The sequence below is a fragment of the Orbicella faveolata genome, unplaced genomic scaffold, assembly GCF_042242905.1.
Source record: "Orbicella faveolata isolate gen_17 unplaced genomic scaffold, um_ofav_v1 contig_13, whole genome shotgun sequence".
Lineage (NCBI taxonomy): Eukaryota > Metazoa > Cnidaria > Anthozoa > Scleractinia > Merulinidae > Orbicella > Orbicella faveolata.
In genome coordinates this window covers 10,338,541-10,363,092 of record NW_028301540.1, presented here as the reverse complement: position 1 = coordinate 10,363,092, position 24,552 = coordinate 10,338,541, and the positions used below count along the sequence as shown (strand labels likewise).

General features: G+C 38.6%; 1 protein-coding gene and 1 pseudogene across 2 annotated transcripts; both read right to left on the bottom strand.

Moving 5' to 3' along the window:
• Positions 1–13,841: 13,841 nt before the first annotated feature.
• On the bottom strand, positions 13,842–17,956 carry LOC149114931 (potassium channel subfamily K member 15-like). Of its 2 annotated transcripts, XM_089284591.1 has the most exons (3): positions 17,839–17,956; positions 16,520–16,814; positions 13,842–15,196 (listed from the first exon to the last, which is right to left on the bottom strand). In XM_089284591.1, the coding sequence occupies exons 2-3, from the start codon at positions 16,809–16,811 to the stop codon at positions 14,583–14,585; spliced, it is 906 nt and encodes a 301-aa protein (XP_089140717.1). In that variant the 5' UTR covers positions 16,812–16,814; positions 17,839–17,956; the 3' UTR covers positions 13,842–14,582. The 2 variants fall into 2 exon arrangements, with proteins under 2 accessions (XP_089140717.1, XP_089140716.1); XM_089284590.1 differs by lacking the exon at positions 17,839–17,956 and having other exon boundaries at positions 16,520–17,813.
• Positions 17,957–18,878: 922 nt separating this feature from the next.
• Positions 18,879–22,359, bottom strand: LOC149114930 (potassium channel subfamily K member 3-like; annotated as a pseudogene).
• Positions 22,360–24,552: the final 2,193 nt, after the last annotated feature.

Below are 24,552 nucleotides of genomic sequence, written 5' to 3'. Positions count from 1 at the left end.
TCCGACCGAAAACAGCACTTTCCAAGATATCGCGTCGAAGCTATCACCCGTCTTCTTCGACGACATATTTAAGCTTAAATCAACAATCAGCAAACAGACAACACCCAGACTAGCTTGTCGACTATACCAGACAAAAACGTTTGGATACGCGGCAATCTGTCACGCAACTTTTAATGCAAGTTTACTTCTAGTGACAACCCGTTGACAGTTATCAATTAGACATAATTAATGCAAAGAAACGTTTTTCGTTCGTAACTTTGCATAGCACCAATTTGTTTTTTTTCCATAGAATTTTATGAAAGATGGTAATAAGATCTATCTGAAAAAGCGAAAAACAATTTTTCAGTTGAAAAATGGTCAGTTTTGGGATATACTGAAACGGTAAAAAGTGGAAAAATAACGGAAATTAATAGAAAATTAAGCAAGAATGTGTATGAAATGTACAAATTGGTGAATTTTTCCATTTTGATGAAGAAAACTGGAAAAAAATAGCAGTTAGGAAAACTTTCGGAGCACGTAATATATTATTTTGCGCCGCTATTTCCTCTCCACAATTGGTAAAGAAATGATAATTTGTCCGAAGAGCGTCCTTGCTGGGTCCTTATATATGAGCTATATACAGTCGACTCCCGATAATTCGAACCTTCACTGGGAAGATTAAATAGGTTCATGTTATCGGGCGTTCGAGTTATCGGGAGATGGGAACAAATGACCGGAAATAAGGAGGAGAAAGATGGTGTTTATATACTACATCTCTACTCGTACAATGTACATGTTAATCAAGTCTGGTTATAGAGAGGTCGAGTGAAACGGGACAAGACACTTCTCAACTACTCAGGTACAAGTCTGAAAGTAACTTTAGTGGACCGACACCATAAACAAAGTAAAGCAGCAAAAGAAGTCCAGGTACTGCGAAATCTGCTGGTTCCGAAGAGAATAACTACAAAGAGACTCAAACATTATATAATATTGTACAGCTGTTCCAAAATAAATTCAAATGATGTTTTGTGCTGACAGTACTGTTTGTTTTGTCTTGTCACGAGTTGACAAACATGGCTTTAGTTATCGAGGCTAAAATTGAAGAGAAAATGATCTGAATGAAAACTAAAATTGGTTCGAGTTTGCGGGGGGCTCCAGTTACGGAGGGTTCGAGTTACCGAGGGGAAAATTATGGTAAATGTAGGATGGAAATCCGGGGGAAATCGATTTTGGTTCGAGTTGGCGCAAGGTTCAAGTTATCGGGAGTCGAGCAACGCGGGTTATGAAATCTAATGTGACCACAAATACTCTTTCTTTTTTATAAGAGTATGTTTTATAAGAATATCGAGAGCTGAAATTTGGGAAATTTTAAGAATATTTTAATAGAAAATCCAAACTACAATTTCGTGTGTTGAAAATTTGTAAATACAATACAATTATATGTTTTTATCTAAGCCTTATAAGATTCTTCCTTTCTCTAAATGCCAAAACCAGCCAAAAAGCAACAAAAACAGCACTAGCCGTATGTTCGATGCTAATAACATTTCTGCAAGAAGTTATGTGCCTGAGTTCAGGCTTTAAGGTCTGCAGGCGGGCTCCAAAATTATTTTCACACCATCCAGACACCAAATGCATTCGAAAACAGAAATGCCATACGCTATAATATGAGAATATTCACAAAAACAGTCAGCCTAAAATTGGCAGAAAAATAAGAATATTCAGCCTCGGCCGGAAAAATAATATTCTTATAAGAAAGAGTGTAACTATAGAAAGTAGTTTAAGGCCTCACCCGAACGAACACTACATAACGCGTACTTACCTATTGTGGTGAGAGCAGCGAAAACAAACTCGCCGCTGTTCAGGACCGTCCAGTCCAGTTGGTCACCTGTCAACACTGCCGTCGCCGCTCTTCGCGCGAAAGTCTCGAAGTCGTTATCCGTCATGTTATATTTCATAGTTATTTCCATTCTCAGGTCTTTCAACATCCTTTCCCTTCTCTGGTGGGCTGGCTCGTCTTTTCTTTCGATTAAGGTGAAAATCCAAGCAAAAAACCAGCAGTAAGCGAAACAGAGTCCAAGGCGCTGTAATGCTTTTCCAAGGAGAGGATGCTTTACTTTGTCTATCAAAATATAACAAGAGTGTTAGGTCTACTGTAGTAGGGCATATTTTGTCAACGGACTTTGCTTGCCTGCAGAATAGGTGGATTAGCGGGGCCTCTAAGCGTAATACACAAGCTCTTGCATATCGCGCTTCAGTTCGGCCCCGCTAATCCGCTGCTCTGCAAACTATATTGATCTTGATTTACCTGTGTTAAAACATCAGTCCTTAATATTTGACTATATTTAAACCTTCTGCGAAGGCCCTTGCACATGCCACTCACTCTTTTAATTAACTCTCGCTTGGATTACTCCTTTTGAAAGTGTTTTGTTGTTGATGTTGTGTGATTTTTTCTTTTTTTGATTCATATTGTTCCCTCCTGCTGCATTACCCTTGTAATGAGTTGCATGCAGAGAAGCAGCCCAAGATAACGGCAAGCATTAACTTCCTAGATACAACATCATGCATAGTTTATTCATGATTGAAGGATATTTATGTAGCTAACGTTAAAAATCCAGTACTGTGAAACGGCTTCGGGTCGACTTAACATCGCTAAACAGTCAGGCAGTCTGGACTGATTCCAACTATTCTAGCTTGATCTGTTCTGTAAATAAGATCCCAAAATGCCAAATAAAAATTCATAAGAATGAACTTACCTATGAAGCCTGCGGACCTTAATTTTTTACATGCAGTTTCTATGCTTTACCTATTCTCGGTTACACTTTTTCTTTTTTACAAAGTGGAAAATTATTTCTTTCCTATATTACGAGATATTGAGAGCATGCGCGTCAGCGAAGAGGTCGGACGTGTTCTGTGAGCGGCAGTTTTTCCCGTCTTCAAATCCAACTCAGGACAGTAAGTCAACCCGAAATGCGACTACTCCTCTAAAAAAAAGTGGTTTTCATGACAGGCAAGGAAAACAAACTCGTCCAGCGCGGTAAACATAAAAGAGGTTATAGGGGTTCAAACGAAGTGGGAAACAGCACCGCCAAGAAGCAGAATATGGCGGCTTGCGAGACGAGTCAAGATAATAACGAACTTAAGGTTGTTTTCGAGCCAAGCGAAGAGGAAGAGACAAGCCTTAATGAGATTAAAGCTTTGCTTGAAGAAGTTCAGCAAACGCTTCTAAAAATACGCACCGAGAACCAATGAATGGCGGCTGAACTCGCGGAGCTGAAGTCTTCCTTCAAGAAGCATTCAACGGAAATAAGCTCTTTGAAGACAACTTTACAAAACGGACCACAACGAAAATGAGGAGTTAAAAAAGTCGTTGAACTTGTTGAAAGTAAAAGTCGACATCCAGGAGCGTGAAATCAACGAGCTGTACGGTCAGCAAGATGATCTTGAACAGTACGCGCGTAAACACTCGCCCGAAATACATGGCTTTTCTGAAAATCTATCTTTATACATCAACGGATGACGTGTTATTAAGCTCGGTGAGCGACCAGATGTTCCTATTGCGAAAGAAGAAATTGATATCTCACACAAATTGTACAACGGAAAAAAACCATCCGAAGAGCATTATAGTTAAATTTATCAACTATAAAAAGAAGGCTCAGCTTTATAGGAAGCGAACCGAACTTAGGAACGTAAAGATCTAAAGATTTAACTCAATTCAGGAGTAAGATCATAAAAAGGGGACTAACCAGATGAACAGAGAGGGGACGATTCAAAGTGCTTGGTCTTTAGACGGTAGGCTTTATGTTAAAACATCTCTAAGTGGTACTCCGACAAGAATTTACTGCGAAGAAGACCTGAACAATCTATCATTTTATTCGTAAGCCACCTATGTCGCTACGGTAATTTCACAATCAAACTCGATGCTAGTCAACCAGAAATCAGTGAGGATAGGAAATGCTAAATGACTCTTCTGGACTGCATGCGAACAGTTCATATCGATGTTAATATGTTCCGTGATTCTATTTTGTGTTTGCTAGGTTATGTTTTTGTTTCCAAGTTTTCCAAAATTTTCATATATGGAATCAGTGATATCTTCTTACTTTATAACTCCCCTTGCTATAGTGTTTTTTGCAATGTCAAACCATGATCGCACTCGACAAATGTGACGTGATTTCTCTAAATCTCAGAGGTTTTAGAAATCGCGTAAAAAGGAGAAGCATTTTCTGTTTTTTAAAAGATCAAAATTGTGATATATTTTTTCCGCAAGAGACGTACTCCAAACCGAACGATGAAAATATTTGGAAAAGTGAGTGGGGAGGTGACATGTTCTTTTCACATGGAGCAATACACAGTAGAGGTGTTTGCATTCTATTGAATCCTTCACTAAACTGCACCGTTAAAAGCATTCACAAGGACCAAATTGGAAGAATCATATTGACCGATTTGAATTTCAATACAAATAATCTCTCTTTCTGCAATGTGTATGCCCCAAATGACCTGCGACAACAGCAAGAATTTATACATAGTTTAAATACATATTTGATGTCTAACGCAGATATTAAAAACGTTATAATAGGAGGTGATTGGAACGTTTCACTGCATGCTATTGACAAAAAGGGCGGAAACCCCAGGAAACCCACCGTCTCTATGGACCTACTGATGACCATGATGAGAGAATTTGACTTGGTAGATGTTTTTAGAGAGAAATATCCAAAAAATAAAAGTTACACCTACGAATCAAAAGCGCTTAAACTTTGTTGGCGTATTGACGTCTTGCTAATAACGCAATATCAAATCAGTTGGGTCGAACAGATAAAAACTGTGGTTTCTGATGCCCCAGACCATAAGGCAGTAAAACTCAAATTAGATAGCCCTAGCAACAAAAGAGGCCCAGGGTTATGGAAATTTAATAACCCTCTCTTGGATGACGAAGGTTATGTAACTTTAATTGGAGAAAATTATTCTTCCATTAGTGAAAAATATTCTGAACAAGAAGATAAAAGGCTTAAATGGGAATTAGTTAAAATGGAGCTGCGAGGTCTTACATTCCCTTATGCGAAAAATAAAGCAAATAATATTCGTAGAAAAGAGAGAGGTCTTCAAAAGAGACTGAACGATCTAGACCAACACATTTCCAGTGCTAGCGGTGTCGACACTTCTCGGGCAAATTACTTAGAAGCTGAACATAGCTAGTTGAAACAGGAACTTTGCCTGTCTATGAAAAAGGGAAAGGGCTCAATTGCTCGTTCTAAAACAAGATGGATTGAGCACGGTGAAAACCCGACCAAATATTTCTTTAACCCAGAGAAACGAAATTACAATTATAAAACAATGAAGGAGTTGAAGCATCCCAAGGGTAAGTCAGTGACCAAAAAAGAAGAAATACTAGAGGAAATTGAAATATTTTACACAGAGCTCTACACTTCTATCATTAGCGTTGAAAAAGCGCCAATTACAAGTTTCATTGAAAATTTAGAACTATCCAGACTTGATGAGTCGGTGAGTAGTGAGTTAGAAGGAGAAATCACTCCTAAGGAGTGTAAAGATACTTTAATCACATTTAGTAGAGGTAAATCACCAGGCGAGGATGGATTTACTTGGGAATTTTACAACTGCTTTTTTGATTTATTGGGTCAGGATCTTGTTGACAGTTTCAACGCTTCGTACAGAGCGGGTGAAGTGGCACCCTCACAATTGCAACGGAGAGGCGTAATTACACTCATACCCAAAGAGGATTCCGACCTCCCCACACTTGCTAATTGGCGCCCGATAACGTTATTAAACGTAGACTATATTATTGCTTCAAAATTTATTACCAAGAGATTGGAAAAAGTCTTTACTCTTCTAATCAACCCTAGGCCTGACCAAACAGCTTGCATAAAAGGTAGATACATCGGACAAAACATTATGCTAATTAATGACATTGTTGAACAAACAAAGCTTGGCAACATTCCTGGTATACTTTTACAGCTTGATTTTCGAAAAGCTTTCGATAAAATTGAATGGGAATTTATACAAAGAACCATTGCGCTAGTTAATTCTACCTCGTCATCATGCTGAGAGGTTTCATGAGATAGCAAGCGCTTGCGCCAATCAGGGCAACGATTGTCGCCGATCGGGTGGGCTGTTTATTGCTGTTTACGAGGAATTTTTTCCCAAAAATTCAGCTTTTTCAGCGCTTAGAATGGACGAATCTTTCCAATTAGCAAACGCCACTACCGCAGAGAGCTTGCTAGAGATTGGCTCAGTCTTAGACGCCAGTTTGAACGACTGGAACGAAGAATTTTCTGCGGGATCAAGCAAAACACGTGCAGAAAAAGCATGGCGACTCGCTGTCAGCAGACGTAAGGCCCATCCCTGGGATTAAAGATCTCACAAAATTACTTAAATGTGACGCGAAATTGCAAAAGAAGGGTGAAAAAGCACCTTCTACTGGCTATGACGCTTCAAAGAAAGCAGTGGTCACAAAAACTGTGACAAAACCCAGCCATTCCTCGAAGGAATAAAGCGCTTCTAAAGAACGACGTAGTGGCTCACAGCCATCTGTTACTCCGGGCCAGAGTTCAACCACAGACGTGGCTGCCCTTCTCAAAGTGGCTTTTTCCGGCCTTGCTATGCAAATGAACAAGGGATTCAGCAGTTTGGGTTCATTGCTTAAGGCAAAAAGCGACGCCAGATGCGATGATAACGCCTCCGCACCTTGCGACGCCGACTCGGATGACCATGGCGGCGGGTCGGACAAAGAACCTGAGGAACCCGCTCGTAAAAAAATAAAAAACTGATCATGGCATTGTCCTGAGTAAAGGCAATAGTGACATACTTAATAAACTCGAAAAGGAGTTTAATGTCTCTGAACAAGATGGCGCAGAAATTCACGGAAACTTAGCTACTATTGTCCAAAAGTTATTGAAAGACAAACCTGAGGAAGATATAAGCTGAATGAAATCAAAAAACGGTACCTCAAGCCAAAAAACTGTGAAATGCTGGCCGAAACCAGGGTTAACCTAGCAATCTGGAATAATCTTTCAGAAAGAGCACGTGCCTCGGATCTCAAACGTCAGAAGGTGCAAAAATCACTTATTAAAGGTTCAACTGCAGGTTGTAAATGACCTGGTCCAGGTTGTAAATGACCTGATCAGCAAGCCAGATATACCATCAAATGGTCAGATAGTTAACCAGCTCATTGATGGTGTTCTATTGACGGCTAATGCCAACATAGAGTTAAATCTGAGGCTTAGAGAGGCTCTAAAAACTGAGTGCACACAAGCTACCGCTATCTTTGTGCTCCATCAAACCCAATAACAACTGAGCGTTTTGGAGATGATCTTCCTAAAGCGGTTAAAGTAATAACTGATACCAAACGAATCACTTCCATGCTTAGTAGAGAAACTAAGCAGAGTTTCAAAAGATCTAGGAATGATGGCCACTTAGACAGATACCAAGGAAAACATAGGAATAATTACTCTGGGAAATCAAAAAACTATCGCCGCCTCCCTTTCAGCAAGAGGGACCATGATCAACCATGATCAAAATATTGAGGTAAGGGACAGATTGTTGCAAGTTGCTGGTAGGCTTGAATATTTTCTCTCTGCCTGGATGTACATAACGTCAGACATAAAAATTCTTGACATGGAATCCCCTACCAACAATATCCCACGCCTCCAATTAGATTTGATTCTGAAGTGGTTACAGTTATTGAAGGTAAAATACAAAAATTGCTTGGCAAAGGGGTTCTCGAGGAGACTGACCCTAGTTATGGTCAGTATGTCTCTACCATTTTCCTCAGGAAGAAGAAAAATGGTTCTTATAGATTAATCTTGAATCTAAAAGGACTGAATGCATCCATAGAGTATCACCATTTTAAAATGGAAAGCTTAACATGTGCTATTCAGTTAATGAAGAAAAACTGTTATATGGCCTCTATAGATCTAACAGATGCATATTACACCGTTCGTTTGGCTGTAGAACACAGGAAATATTTAATGGTTTTCTGGAGAAATAGGTTGTTTCAATACACATGCCTACCTAATGGTCTGGCGTCGGCACCAAGATACTTTACACAACTATTGAAACCAGTGTATAGCACACTGCGTAGCCAAGGCTACTTGAATGTTGGGTATATTGATGATGCATATTTACAAGGGGACTCAAAGACAGACTGCAGAAGTAATATTCACACTAACCTAAACCTATTTGAGTCTCTAGGACTCCTGATCAATCATGAGAAGTCAGTGTTGCAACCATGTCAGAAATTAGCTTTTCTTGGCTTTATTTTAGATTCTGTCAACATGAAAGTAATACTAACAACAGAAAAAACCAAGAAAATAATTTTGGCATGCCAAAAACCCTTGAAGAGAAGTATAATTTCCATAAGAGAAGTTGGCCCTTAGTCATTGGACTTCTGGTCTCTAGTTTGCCTGCTGTCCAATATGGACCTCTTTATTATAGTAGTCTTGAGATTGACAAAAATACAGCTTTGCGACAAAATAATGGCAACTATGAAGCTACTATGACCCTCTCCTCAGAATCTGTCAGTGACTTTCGCTAGTGCGTGACTAACCTACCTACAGCATGCACAAATATCACCATGGGCAACCCAGCTATAGAAATGGCTACAGATGCATCAACATTAGGCTGGGGGGCAGTTTGCAATGGACAGAGTGCCCAGGGCATGTGGTCCTCACTTGAAAAACAAAAGCACATTAATGAACTTAAATTATTAGCAGTACATTTTGGTTTGGAATCCTTCCTGTTCTTATTGAAAGAGAAGCACGTGTGCATAAAAAGTGACAACTCTACAACTGTCTGCTATCTTAATGCAATGGGAGACACTAAATCCCCCCCGTGCAATAAAACTGCCAAAAGTGTTTGGATGTGCTGTTTCCAAAATGATATTTGGTTCAATGCATGCCATTTGCCTGGTGTCCTTAATTTTGAGGCAGACAAAAGCTCAAGACAGTTTAATGAGAGAATTGAGTAGCAGCTTCAACCTGGTGTATTTCATAAGATTACTGATATACTTGGTACTCCTGAGATTGACCTATTTGCATGCAGACTAAACAACCAGCTTCCAAATTATGTTTCTTGGAAGCCTGAACCTGGGGCCTGCCACGTGGATGCTTTTTCTTTTTCCTGATGTGGAAAGTTTGTTTACATTTTCCCTCCCTTTTCTCTGCTTAATAGACGCCTGCAGAAATCGTAGAACGATCAGACTTTAGCACTGTTGATAGCTCCCGTCTGACCGACACAGGTTTGGTGGCCCCGGCTACTAAGCCTTCTGGTGGCAAATCCATTAATGCTCCCACAAGACAAGGACCTCCTCACCCTTCCACAATCAGAGACTCTACATCCTCTAAGAAACCAAATGAGACTGATGGCATGTTTGTTGTCAGGCAATACTATGAAACAAGAGGAGTATCGAAGTCAGCTGTTGGATTGCTCATGGCGTCCTGGCGAGGTGGTACTGAGAAGCAGTCCTCTGGGTACATAAAAAAATGGACCGCATTTTGTCTCCAAAGGAAAGTCAATCATCTTCAACCACCTGTAGGAACAGTCTTAAATTTCCTTTTTTGAACTTTTTAACCAAGGACTTACCTACAGTGCTATCAACTGTGCTAGAAGTGCATTGTCTTCTTATGTGTCTTTGGATGATGGCTCTGTAATTGAACAGAACCCGCTAGTTTGTCGCCTGTTGAAATGTGTTTTCTAGTCACGGCCACCCAAGGTCAAGTATACAGAAGTTTGGGATGTCCAAGTGGTCTTAACATACCTGGTTACGCTTCATCCTGTTGATTCATTGACACATAAACAACTCACGTTGAAACTTGTAATGCCATTGTTGTTAGTATCGGGCCAGCGAGGCCAGGCTATTCATTTGTTAGACATAAATCACATGTTTGTGAGTGAGGACAAATACACGTTTGCCATCCCTAACCACCTCAAACAAAGCAAACCAGGGGTATCTAACCCTCAAGTTGTTCTGGAATCATGCGAACAACCCTTTATTTGTGTTGTTACTACGCTTAAGGAATATCTTGTGAGAACCAAAGCATCTAGAGGTAGCGGCCATTCACAGCTCTTAATGAGTTACGTGAAACCTGGAAGTCTAGAAGCAGGGATACTGTAACTAGATGGGTGCGATGCACTTTGACTTTAGCTGGTATTGATATGACAAAATATTCAGCTCATAGTAACAGAGCTGTGTCTGTTTCACCAGCCAGCAGGGCCAATGTAAATCTAGATGACATGCTCCAAAATGCAGGGTGGTCATCTGAAGCTGCTTTGCTCGCTTTTGCATCAAACATAAAGCTACGGCTTTAAGATGTGCAAAATCGTTCCTGTCATCTATGTAAGAATCATGAATCATTTACACATTACTATTAAACAGACATGTTGCTGTTTCTTCATGTCCGTGTTGCTTTGAAGTCTCATGGAATCTCTCCGCGTGGTAACGAGGTAGAATCTAAAAATTAAACGAGACTTACTGGTAAGTTGAAGTTTGATTGTGATTCAACCGAGTTACAGGGTGCTAAGAGATTATAGCCCAATTTCCCTTCCCACCTCTGTGCTGTTGGGAAACACGTCCATTCAGTCTTCAAAACCTGATTGGCGCATGCGCTTGCTATCTCATGTAATCTCTCAGCATCCTGTAACTCGGTAGAATCACAATCAAACTTCAACTTCCAGGTAAGTCTCGTCTAATTTTTAAATTTTGGGGAAAGCATTCAACGCTGGATTTCCATATTTTATGTTAACACAGAAAGTGCAGTTCTAAACAATAGTTTCTGCACAAACTATTTTCGCCTGTCAAGAGGGGTGAGACAAGGCTGCCCTCTGTCTCCTTGTCTATTAATCTTGACCGCAGAATTACTAGCGTGCAAAATCAGACAAGATAAAGAAATTCAGGGTATAAAAATTTTCGGCAAGGAATTAAAATTAAGCCAGTTGGCTGAGGATACCACTCTCCTTAACAGTAACTGCAGTTCGGTTAACAAGATGATCGCTGTATTGGACAATTTTGGTGATATTTCTGGCCCGAAATTGAACCCGTCAAAAACTAAAGCTCTGTGGCTGGGATCGTGGCTGGGCACTTTCATCTCTTATAATGAAAAAGAAAATGAAAAATACAACTTTATACGTTAAAATTACAAAAATTGAAGACCATCCTTACATTATTTGGAAGGTGCCTAATAACTAAAATTCTTGGCATGTCGCAACTGGTAAACTCTATCTCCAGCCTTGATGTTCCTCTCGAGTACTTAGGCGCTGTGAATTCGGCCATATTTAAATTCATTTGGAAAAATAAAAAGGACAAAATTAAGCGTATAATGATGATTTTAGATTATGACTAAGGAGGTCTACGAGCACCTAGCATAGATGCTGTATCAAAATCATTGAAGTTAGTTATTTCGAAAAATACGGGGGACTAAACTTCATATTACGATGTAATTACGACAAGAAATTTCTCGATCAGATTGGGCTAACTCAGTTCTACAAATTGATTCTCCTGTATTTCTTGGAATTAAAAGAATCTTTTCCAAACCAGCCCGGCCAAGAACAAATTTTATTCAACAACAAAGATATTTTAATCCAGAGTCACGGTATTTTTTACAGGAACTAGTTTGATCGCGGCATCTATCTCGTATATGATCTTCTCAAAGCAGATGGGAATTTTCTTTCTTACTCAGAATTTATCCTAAAATATGATCTTAGATGCAACTTGACTTCGTCATCTATTTTCTTCGTCATCTATTTTTTTTAGTTTCTGATATTCCTAGACACATAGCAGAACGTGCGAGGGCAAACCCCACGGACAGATCAGATCTGCTGTTGAATTGTATGTTTCAGCTTTCCCCCGAGATCTCCATAAATTTAACTAAAATGAAAAGACTATTATAGGTTCCTCATAAACAAAGAACCAATTGAACCGAAGGCTAATTATAAATGGGAAAGAGACCTGCAAATTGATCAAACATCTCTGAAACCTATTTTTAGGCGCGTGAAAAGTGTATGTAAAGATAACAAACTTTGGGAATTTTATTTCAAACTTTTACATAGCATAGTAGTCACCAAAAAGGAGTTATTCCTCTTTGGTAAGGCGAAGGACATAGTGTCCATATTGTGAAATGAATGATTCCATAATTCACACTTTCCATAGCTGTAATTGAAGCCAATTTTTCTTTTTAGAGGTCATAAAATGGTTCAACAAAGAAACTGTGACCTCCTTCAGTCTTTCACCAACCGAATTAATTTTTGGTATGAAAGTTGACACTTCAAGCAAGGAATCAAATATTATCAGAAGTTAAACTTCACTTTTGTATATGCCAAATATTATTTGTGCGATAAGAAATTAATACATGGCGAGTTATCGGTAAGTGAATTTATAGCTAATCTTAAGCATAAATATATTTTCGAAAAATTCTTTGTGTAGCCGTAGTAATGATGTTGATAGGAATGTAAAGCATTGGTCACAGAGCCAATAATTATACATGTCAACTTAGTTATTTGTCTTCTCCCTTTGTCTCTCCCTTTTTTTCTTCTGTTGCTGTTTTTTTTTTTTTTTTTGTACAATCCAGTTATTACGTAATCTTCTACTTGTTTTATCTGCCAATTAATATTTTTTGCATGGCAGATGAATTTATAGCTAATCTTAAATGTAAGTAAACTCTTGACTAATTTTTGTATAGCTAGTAGCGACGTAAATGGGAGTGTAAAGTAAGAGTTATAGCCCCAGTTAATTGTACATGTTAATTTTGTTATTAGTCTCGTTTGTTTGTTTGTCTCCTGTGCAACAGAACATGATAAATAAATAAGTAAATAAATTAATAAGGGAAAAAAGTAAGTAGTGTAAGAATTTAATTATAAGTAGAATATTGTACATCTATCAGTGAAAGTAACCTATAGAGTAGGCAATGAAGAAGGTACGAAATTGTAAGCGACTAGTATTGCAAGGAATGCAAATAGTGTACTTTAAATCGAGTACTGCAATCTGAGTGGCGTAAATAATGTAATTTTGTAAAGTAATTATGTAAGTGTGTATTGAATGTATAGAGCGGTTTTCAATTGAGTGTCTTAAAACCAAAACCAAACCAATTTCTTACCAATTAGACTGTTCAGCCAATCTCAAACTGCAGTAAAACCAAAACCAAAACCAAAACCAAAACCAAAACCAAAGTAATTGTCTAATTGCTTTCGATACTGAAAACCACTCTATAAATTATCAATTAAATAAATAAATAAAAAATATTACGCTTAAGCTTGTTTTTCTACTGTTTGAATTGAAAGCAGACTCGATGCCCGCATTGAACTAAGAGACTAAGCCATTCGCCGAGACCGCTTGTTATGAAATGCGAAATACAACAATTCTAACTTGAGAAAATTACTAAATATCTAAAAAACCCCAAAACAGGAGTAAGAAAACTTAACGTACCTCTTTAGTACTTCAGAAAACCATTAAGCCAGTAGCCTACGATACGTTATAACAGCCACCGTGTTACTCGCAAAACTCACTGAGTATTCTTTTAAAAAACATAAAGGAAATATATTTTGAATTTGCATTTTAATGCCTTACATTCAAGATCTACTCGGTTACTAGGTGAGGTCGAACATCATTTTCGTTTACAACATGGTAAAAGGAATAAATTTATTCACCTGCTAAATCTCTTTCTGACAAATTGATGGTTCAAAAGATCCATGCGGAGTTCCAACTGAAGTATTTTTAATTTAAGTCTCCAGCTCTTCGGAGGTAGGGAAGAAGGTTGTGAATTCGTCTGCATTAGTTGAAATACGGTGGTGAAATGTAAGTTGTAGGATACTAAAAGGAAAGTCTTCCTGGGTTCCCTGTATAGTTCATGTATTTTCCCCTCTTTTAGTTTCAGCGTTGAGGTCACTTGACCTTTTCTAGTGTGCGTGTAATGGCGAGCGTCGGAAAAACATTGAGTTGTGTGCGTGCGATTCACTCGAAGTAATGACGGATAAGGTGGATAAGACGGATACAGACGCGGACGATTGATGGAATTATGTACAAGCAAACAAGAGCGTCTCATTGGTCGAGTGTTAGTCGAATTAAAGTCAGTGAACTAGAGTGAATCTGGCCTATTGAAACCGAAGGAATTGGAAATTGGCCCTTACAGAAAGTACTTATTGATACCCGTAACAAGAAAGTACACTTTACGGGAATGACATGGAAAATGTGGACAAATTCCACGAGCCTCCCTAAGCACTGATAACTCGCTACTCAGCTGGTTCAAGATGAAAAGGGGAATTCTGAAGGGTCTCCTTAGAAGTGGTCTGGAATCTAGAAGTACAAACTGCACGCTAGGGTGGACCACTGCCTAAAATATTGTACAAGAGAAAACAGTTCGACGGATAATCTGAGTTAAATTTTCACGGCCACGGCTCTGTCTATCTCTATTATGACCAACTACGTTAGCAATAAGCTCACCAAATAATGCTTTCGACCACGCATTTAACTGGAAATTTAATACATCCATGATGCGAGGGAATGGCTATTTCACTGCCTGAATGTTCTACGACTGCTCTGAGCTTAGACTTCTACTTTCCTGTTTAATATCTTTATCTCAAATAAGACAGGCAGCTCATTTTTTTCAAGTTGTCTCGTTATTTTGCTCTTCTGTAACATTGACACTTGTGCCTTTGTGAGCAAACAATTTCGTTTTGAGCGAAATCAAACGTGGCCAACAGATCATGTAGCGATCACGAAAATCACGTATCTCGTCTATGGATTCGACAGCGCAACTCAAAAGGCACGAGGTCAGACTCAAACCGGCCATGTAAGGAACAAAGAATAAAAGGCTGTGGACAAACAATTCACCTCTAGATGCTTTCCCTTGCTCAGTGTCTCTTACAAAGGAATGAAATGGCACAAAGTCACCAAAACCGATTGTTGTAAACGTAGTAAACCACACATACAGGCCTTCAATGAAGGTCCAGTTTTCAAGGTAAACAGCCGAGGCGCCTGTCGAGATGAGTAGGACAAGCATTAACGTAGTCGCCACGAAAAACGTTTTCTTTTTTACGTGCTTCGGCTCAGTTCTTTTAAGGATAACAGTTTCTGTTTTGAGAACAAAATACTTGATAGAAGTGGCCAAGAGCTCCCCCGTTGTTTTCAAGGCCAGCATTGTTATAGGAATACCGAACAAACAGAAGATGATGGTGATGCCTTGACCAAGAGGCGTTTGGGGTGTGATATGTCCATATCCTAAATTAAAAAAACAAACAAAACAAAGAAAAAAACAAAGAAACAAAAACATTAACAAAAAACTCACCCTGCCTGTCCGTTATTAGAGAAATTACACAGGCATGAAAATGATTTTTCTACTGAATCTAGGTTTCCTGGTGAACTTTCTCTATTTTTTTTTCTTTTTTTTTTTTTGCGGTGTAGGAAGTGTAGTTATAATGATGTTACATTTGAATTGTATTTTTTTTTTTTATAGAGAATACAGGGGCGCTTTCCATTGGACCGAAAATTCCGGCGTGAATTTCCAGAAATTCCTGAGGCGAATGGAACAGAATTTTCTAGTTGACTGCAGCAAAGTGGAAAACGTGATAAGCCGCGCTTTTGTTCGCTTCGAATTTTTTTATGACTCAGTTCGAGGTTTAAATCCCAAACATAGAAGCAAACAGAACTCTGATACGTCGACACGGTGACCTTATAGACCACAACAGCAGCGACCTAATGCAAATCACAGCGGCAGCGAAAACGTCGCTAGACAAAAGGTTAATAAGTGGTACAAAGGCTCTGCATGCGTTAAAACTCGGCTTCGTACATTTCTTAGCCAACCTATGCAAAACAAACAAGTGCGCCATGGAGACATTGTTTTCACTGGAATTAAGTGATTGTTTGACGAATTAAGCTGTAGCTGGTATTTATCGAAAAAAAAAGTGGCAAGATTCTAAAATAAAATATTAATCAAATTTCGGATATGCGTCGCCGTTATCTTTGCCTGGGATGTCCAGCTCGCTGTGATTGCGGCCAAAACAACTAGCGCTAAATAGAAAATTGCAAATTTACTTAATTTCCATTAAAGAGGACAAACTCCTGGAGTATACCCAAATTTTCCGTTCAATTTGATTTTCATTCTGGAATTTCCGGAATCTTCGGTTGAACGGTTCGCTTTTCGGAAATTTAACAATTTCCGGATTTTCTGGAACCTTTTCCCGAAAATTTCCGTACCAATTGGTCACGTTCGATATATCAATATTTTAACATGGCTTCGAGGCTTTTGTCTCTCAATTTCCAGAAGAGACTTGGATACAAAAAAAACACCACCAAATACAGAAGTTTGTCCTGAAAGCCTCGTAGCCATGCTAGAATCTTGATATATCGAATGTGGCCTATTGTCCGCGTTTCGAAAATTTCGGAATTTTGGTTGCATGAAAAGCGCCCCTGATGTCAAGCCAAATTCCGTCTTTTTCAACGCATTGCACAACTTTGGTAAATTTCCCCTCAAAACTCGTTATTTCTGACTTTCTGTGATGAAATCCAAGACGTCGGACTCAGTGACATCACATGGCGTCTTACCTACTGTGGTGAGCGCAGCTAAAACAAATCCACAACTGTTTGGAAACGTCCAATCCGGTTTGTCACCTGCCGACAATGCCGCTGCTGCTTTCGCCGTGAAGCTATCGAAATCATTATCTGTCAAGTTATATTTAAACGTTATTTCCTTTCTCAGGTCCTTTAACATCCTTTCCATTCTTTCGTGAGCCGATTCATCTTTTCTTTCGATTATGGTGAAAATCCAAGCAACAAACAAGCAGTACGCACTAAAGATTCCAAAACGCAGGAACGCTTTTCCGAGAAGAGGATTCATTTCCTTGAAAAATAAAACAGAATTCAATCCAGTAAAAGATATTTCATATGAATTACAGAGTGAGCTCATAGGCATACTTGTCGTTTAGCACTTTGACACTACCAGAATATCATCGTATATTTCCCTTGACTTTGTAAAAGGAAAGGTTTGCTTTTTTCTCCAGTATACAGTATATAAAGTAATATTTGCCATACAATCTCTTATAACGATAAAGCACACGCTGCCTTCTAACTACAGTGTGATATGATGATTAATTGTGGCGAGAATTACAGCATGAATGCACATGCATTAGATCTTCTTACATATAAAAATATTACGCTTATAAAAGTATATAACCCTCTAAAACACCCTAACCACCTTCTTACTCTGTTCTGACAATACTTTGGGCTACTTTGTCCATCATGACGCATTTAAATTTCCACTTGCAGATTTTTTCTCATGATTACAAATGTGCGTGAAGCAAGCCTTATGTATTTTGGCAGTCATGATTTGCACGTATTTACAAAGTTACTGTTAGTGTGAGTCGAGACACCTGAAAAGTCGAACTAAAAAAGACATAAACAGGCTCACTGAATTAACACTAAGCCACTGTGTTTTCATAAAACAAAATAAATTTTAAAAAAGGCAAAGATTTTCCGAGGTTCTATTGTATACTCCTCTGTTTGCACTGCATAGGCCGTATGAAATGGCGACGAAAAATAGCTTGCACTTAATATGTTAGAAACATTTTTGATAGACCAGCTAAACGCCTTGATCACAACATCCTACACTCTTTTCCCCATACATGCCATGTACGATGTTTTCTAGATGGCCGCTTAACCTTTCGCTATCTTTATAGGATTAAAAGTAATAATTTGCATTCATGCAAAGCGTCCGTTTGGTTTGTGATTATTTGGATTGACCATACATCAGTGTTTGGCGCTGAGTACGCCTGTCGTTCGTCGACACCTTTATAAAGTCGAAAGACGACGATTCAAAGCAGTTAAACGAATGACTACATCTTCAATTCAGCTTAATAAAAACGTACCTTCTTACCGCTTGAGAAAAAAACCTTTAGGCAGCAAGCTATGAGAGAATGGTTACAGATGGCTACTAAGTGACCCGCTTAACTCATCGATAGACAAATCACCTGTATGGCTTTCAATTTTCATAGATGAACATTTTTCGCATTTGCATTTAAATGCCTTTACCTGCTCAAGAATAAGACAGTTGCCAGGCAACCTTGAACGACACTTTCTTTTAAAACGCCGAGAAGTCAAAATATGTAACCACCTGCTGAATTAATTTGTGACACAGATAGTGGATACGAGATGCATATAAAATCCCAAAGCACCAAAATTTGGAGCTTTTTGTCCTAAGTTATTAAAGCATTTAAGATAAATCTTACAATACCCAACCTTTAGCTTTTAATTCAATCGAATATTTAAAGAGGAAGCCATAACAGCTATGGGAAGTTTTTTTTTTTCTTACGTGCCTCCTATCTAGGCCAAATTGGATGTGCAAAAAATCCCGCAAAACAAGGCGAGAATTAACAATAAGAAAATCAACATTATTATGGCACCAGGTCGATCGGAAGCGAATCGGGCCATATTGTTGGCAGGCTAGTACACTCTCCACTACACCATCCTTACTGCCCTAGGCCATCAGTCTAAACCCCCTGGCGATGATAACTTCACACGGTCCTTTGCTAATGATAAATATTCATGATTACAATAAAATTTGGCCTAGATAATTATTGAGGACCATTAGGCCTCACTGAAAGGCGTCCACAACTTTTTTCTCCCCATCGATCTTTCAATGGTTCTAAAAAAATACCTTCTGTCCCCCCTAGCAAAAGTGGTCCCCAACGCTTGTACGTCCGAAGGTTAAGGCGGGGGTACACATGAATTTAAGTGAAATTTTAAGCAGTTTAAAGAGGGATTAAAAGGATAAAAAGGGGTTTGGAACACCACCAGACAGTTGATTGCCCCCAAAAGGGCACCCCGGGTTGGTGGGCAACTGTTTGGTGTACGTCTACCAATTTCTAACTTCAAATTCTAATTTTAAAACAACATCAAATCTTCAAAATTTCCTATTTCCATAAATTTTACTAATCCTTTGAGAAAAACTATGTATCCCCAAATATACCCAAAAATCACAAAAAATTTACAAAACAGCCCAAAACGTAGCTTTGTGAAATAAGCAGAGAGATTTTTCACTGCTTGAAATGTGAACGAGATATTTGCATTCAAACCATAATACCCAGCAAAAATATGGCCTTCATGTTTACCCCCGCCTTAACTATTCAAAATAAAACAATTAATGACCTCTCTTTTTTATGGCTGGACAAATGACCATTGATGTACCTTTTAATTATTATCCATAGTCATGTCCTTGACATGACTGAAAATACTTCAACCAGTATCGCGATCTGTGTGTAAAAGACATTTCGTAATATAACCATGTTTTTTATAATATCCCTGATAACTTGAAGTTTTGTCAAACAGCTAGTTCAATAAGTGCGTGAAAATAACCTGTTTCACAAATTGCTTTTCTAAGTTTTTTTTTTTATCACACTGAAAAATGTGTCTTGTACTTTGTTTTACCATCAAGACATCTTTTCGTAACAGTTTGGCCATGAAGGGACAGGTGGCTTGTTTCTTAAGTTATTTCATGAGTGTTATTTTGGTCTCCCGTTACATCATAACTTGGGTTTTTGCGGCCGAACAATCTTCTTGCGAATGAAATCAAGCTTGGCCAATAGTTCATGTACCGATCACGAAAATCACGTATTTCATCTAAGCAATCAAAAATGCAGTTCAAAAGGCATGAAGTCAGACTCAAGCCAACTATGTAAGGAATACACAAGAGAGGATTTTCAAAAATATATTGATCTTCAGAAGTCTTTCCTTGATCAACATTTCTCACAAGAGACTCGAACATCACATAGCCACCAAAACCAATCGTTGTAAACGTAGTAAACCACACATACAAGCCTTCGACGAGGGTCCAGTTTTCAAAGTAAACAGCTGAGGCGCCTGTCGAGATGAGTAGGACAACCATTAATGTACAAGTCACAAAAAACGTTTTCTTTTTCACGTGCTTCGGTTGAGCTCTTTTGAGAATAACAGTTTCTGTTTTGAGAACAAGATACTTGATAGAAATTGCCAAGAGCTCCCCCGTCGTTTTCAAGAATACTAAAGGCATAGAAGATGATGGTGATGCCTTGACCAAGTGGTGTTTTCGGTGTGATATGTCCATATCCTAACAGAAGCAACACAATTCCATTAATCAAACTTTCCCCCGGAGACTTTCGCTCCGTTGACTGAATCCGGAGTTCTAAAAACAAATGCTGAAATTGCCTCTCGATTTTATGGCCATTTTCCATCATATACTCTGTATTAGTTTCGTTTTCAGCATGAAAGATCCTACATCCCTTTGACACTGTCGTTAGACGTCGTTCTAGAATCTTTTCTTCGATAAACTTATTAATAATTCATCAAGTTTAAACAAAGGAAATCGCGACCGTGACGGTGTTTGGATATCTGATCTTAATTAGCATAGATTTCTTCGATTTTATATTTCATTTTCTCCTTAGTTTTTGTTTCGATTGAGAAGATATATCACTCAAGGCCGTGCGTGCCTACATTTCCAAACACCTCGAGGTTCGTCAAAAATACTCCGCTGCGCGTCGTATTTTCAATCCTCTTCTCTGTTTTTGGAAATGTGGTCAAACACGGTCTTTTGTGTTTGATATGTTACTTCGATAATAGCAGATGTGAAAGGTGTCAAAAGGTTTGTAAGAATGGCTACGGACCTCTGTAACCTCAAGACTATTCAATAAACGGTAACCTCCTCTACGTTTTCCTGCAATTCATCAACAAGCAATGTAGCGTGACCAGTCTTTATAGACACGACTGTGAATTTTTTGACATAAACAGTCATGCTTTGATGACATTGCTGAGGGACCCTGAGGCAATTTTCCGATGTCGCGGAAAGAAGATACGAAATCAAAAATGTTAAACAACATGAAAAATAGTCAGAGTCACTTTGAGTTACCGTGGAAACGAGCAGTTAGGAAACTTTGGGAGGACGTAATATTTTGCGCCGCTCTTTCCTGTGCACAATTGTTAAAGAGGTGATAGTTTGTCCAAAAAATCGTTCTTGCTGGATCCTTATATATTAACTATAAACAGTCAACTGCCAATAATTCGAACCTTCACTGGTGAGATTAAAAAGGTTTAAGTTATTGGGCGTTCGAGTTATCGTGAGTTGAGAACAAATGACAGGAAATAAGGAGGAGAAAAATGGTGTTTATACGCTATATCTCTACTCATACAGAATAGAGACGTCGAGTGAGAACGCGACAAGACATTTCTCAACTACTGTACATGTCAGAAAGTAACCTTAGTGGAACGACACTGTAAACAAAGTAAAGCAGCAAAAGAAGTCCAGGTATTGCGAAATCTGCAGGTTTCGAAGAGATTAACTGCAAAGAAACCCAAATATTGCACAGCTGCTCCAAAATAAATTCAAATGATGTTTTGGACTGACAATACTGTCTGTTTTGTCTTGTCAGGTATTGACAAGCATGGCCTTAGTTATCGAGGCTAAATTTGAATAGAAAATGATCTAGATGGAAACGAAAATTGGTTCGAGATTGTGGGGGCTCCAGTTACCGAGGGTAAAATTATATAGTAAACATTGGATGGAAATATAGGCGAAATCGATTTTGGTTCGAGTTGGTGCGAGGTTCGCGTTATCGGGAGTCGAGTAACGCGGGTTACGAAATGTAATGTAACCACAAACACTCTTTCTTTTTTATAAGAGTATGTTTTTTGAGAATATCGAGGGCTGAAATTTGCGAAATTTTAAGAATATTTTAATAAAAAATCCAAAATACAATTTCGTGTGTTGAAAATTTGTAAATACAATACAATGATATGTTTTTATCTAAACCTTATACGATTCGTCCTTTCCCTAAATGGCAAAACTAGCCAAAAAGCAACAAAAACAGCACTAGCCGTATGTTCGATGCTAGTAGCATTTCTGTAAGAAGTTATGTGCCTGATTTCCGGTTTTAATGCCTGCAGGCTGGCTCCAAAATTACTTTCACACCATCCAGACACCAGATATATTCGAAAACAGAAATGCGATACGATATATTATGAGAATATTTCCAAAAAAAATTCAGCCTAAAATCGGCAGAAAAATAAGAATATTCAGCCTCGGCCGGAAAAACAATATTCTTATAAAAAAAGAGTGCAACTATAGACAGTAGTTTAAGGCCTCACTCGAACGAACACTATAATACACTTACTTATAATACCTATTGTGGTGAGAGCAGCGAAAACAAACTCGCCGCTCTTCGCACGAAAGTCTCGAAGTCGTTATCCGTCATGTTATACTTCATATTTATTTCCGTTCTCAGGTCACTCAACATCCTTTCCCTTCTTTGGCGGGCTGGCTCGTTTTTTCTTTCGATTAAGGTAAAACTCCAAGCAAAAAGCCAGCAGTAAGCAAAACAATGTCCAAGACGCAGTAATGCTTTCCCAAGTAGAGGATGCATTATCTTGTCTATCAAAATATAGCAAGAATGTAAGGTTTACTGTAGTAGGGCATATTTTGTCAACTGGCGTTGCTTTACATATCGATCTTAGCTTTCAGAACAGGCGGATAAGCGGGGCCTCTAAGCGCGATATACGATATCGATTGCATACATATACAATATACAATAGCTCTACAATAGCTCTGCAGACTATACTGATCTCGGTTTACCTGTGTTAAAACATCAGTCCTTAATATTCGACCATATTTAAACCTACTGCGAAGGCGCTTGCACATGCCACTCACTCTTTTAACGCTCGCTCGGATTACTTCTTTTGCAAGTGTTTTGTGGGTTTTATTGTGTGTGTCTTTTTTTTTTCTTTTTTGATCCATATTGTTCCCACCTGCTGCATTACCCTTGTAATAAGTGGCAAGCAGAGACGCAGGCAACAATTACGGCAAGCATTAACTTCCTAGAAACAACATCACGTATAGTTCATTCATGATTGACGCATATTTATGCGGCTAAAGTCGAACCTCGATTATCCATACCTCGATTATCCGGACTTTTTCTCTAGTCCCAATTTTGTCATGAATATTTATTAGTCATGATCAAGATCCGTAGCAATATTTTTTTTAAAACTATACCATTGAAAAGTGCAGTCAAAAGCGAGTTTGTTTTGCTTTAAAGAGCAAAAGCAGCGCTTGCACGCCAACTAATGAGAAACACTCGCGAATGAGTTCTGATTCGCTCAGAGTTGAGTGGTTTAAGATGTACAGTAGACCATATTGTTTTCCAAACGATTTGTAAAAGCGTTGTTTCACGATTAAATGCTGTTTATTTCAACAGTTTTGTTCTTCATTAATATTCGTATTTTCGATTGTCCGGACACTCGATTATCGCACTATTTCGTCTAGTTCCAACGAGTCTGGATAATCGAGGTTCGACTGTAACGTTAAAAATCCAGTACTGTGAAACGACTTAGACGACTTAGAATCGCTAAACAGTTAGGCAGTATGGACTGATTCCAACTACATATTCTGTTTTGTAAATAAGATCCTAAAATGCCAAACAAAAATTTATAAGAATAAACTTACCTATAAAACCTGTGGACCTTAATTTTTTACATGCTTCTCCAGTGTCTATGCTTGACCTATTCTCGGTTACAGAGTTTTTATTTTTATCACTTTTTTTTTGCAAAGAGGAAAATTCTTTCTTACCCATATTGAGGTTGCCTATTTACCGAGTTAGGATTTCGAGTTAGATTTCGAGTTGGATTTTCGAGTTGGATTTTCGAGTTAGGATTTCGAGTTGGATTTCGAGTTGGATTTTCGAGTTGGATTTTGGAGTTAGGATTTCGAGTAGGATTTTCGAGTTGGATTTCGAGTTGGATTTTGGAGTAAGGATGTATAGTCGGTCTTTTCGAGATGGTTACTAGTAATCCAGCTGCAACGAATCGGCTAGTTTGTCTGTAAACCGTCTCGTAGATTTCCAGTCCAATGCAGTATACAATAGAACTCATGTAGGCGTGGGGTTAGTGTTTTGCCTTTTTATTCTGCGACATTACTATTTATAATATACAAAGGACCCTGCGCGCGTTCTGATTGGTCAAAAACCCATGTTTCATCACAGTTTAGAAAACAGTCCTAAGAAAATACGCGCGCTGATTGGTTAAAAAATCGTGTTTCTATTAAACAATTAGATTATGAGCTCGAGATTTCTGTCGCGTGATAGTTGACGAGGGCGCAGCCCGAGTCAACTATCAGGCATAGAAATCGAGAGCGAGTAATCTAATTGTTTTACTATAAATCTACTAGTCGTTCAAAACTTTTTCTAAATCCTCTTCACAGACACGACAAGAAGCGGTCGTCATTTTGTTAACAAGGGCACGCTGCTACGCCACTCACTATCTATCACAGAATAGATATTGAGTAGCAAAGCCAATCAGAGAGCGGAATTCCTGATAGAACGCTAGTAGATTTATACTAAAACTCGATAGAAACACGGTACATGTTTTCTTATTTCTTAAATAAGACAAAGAAAAAGCGTGTTTTATTGTTTTTTGCCTATAATATAAAACAAATGAAGAAGCCTAAGCCGTGTATTGCACGGTGTTAAAACTGACCTATGAGAACATTCCAGAAATGTAGAAAACACTCGCCTGCGGCTGGTGTTTTCTACATTTCCCCCGTGTTCTCAAATGCCCGTCGTGTT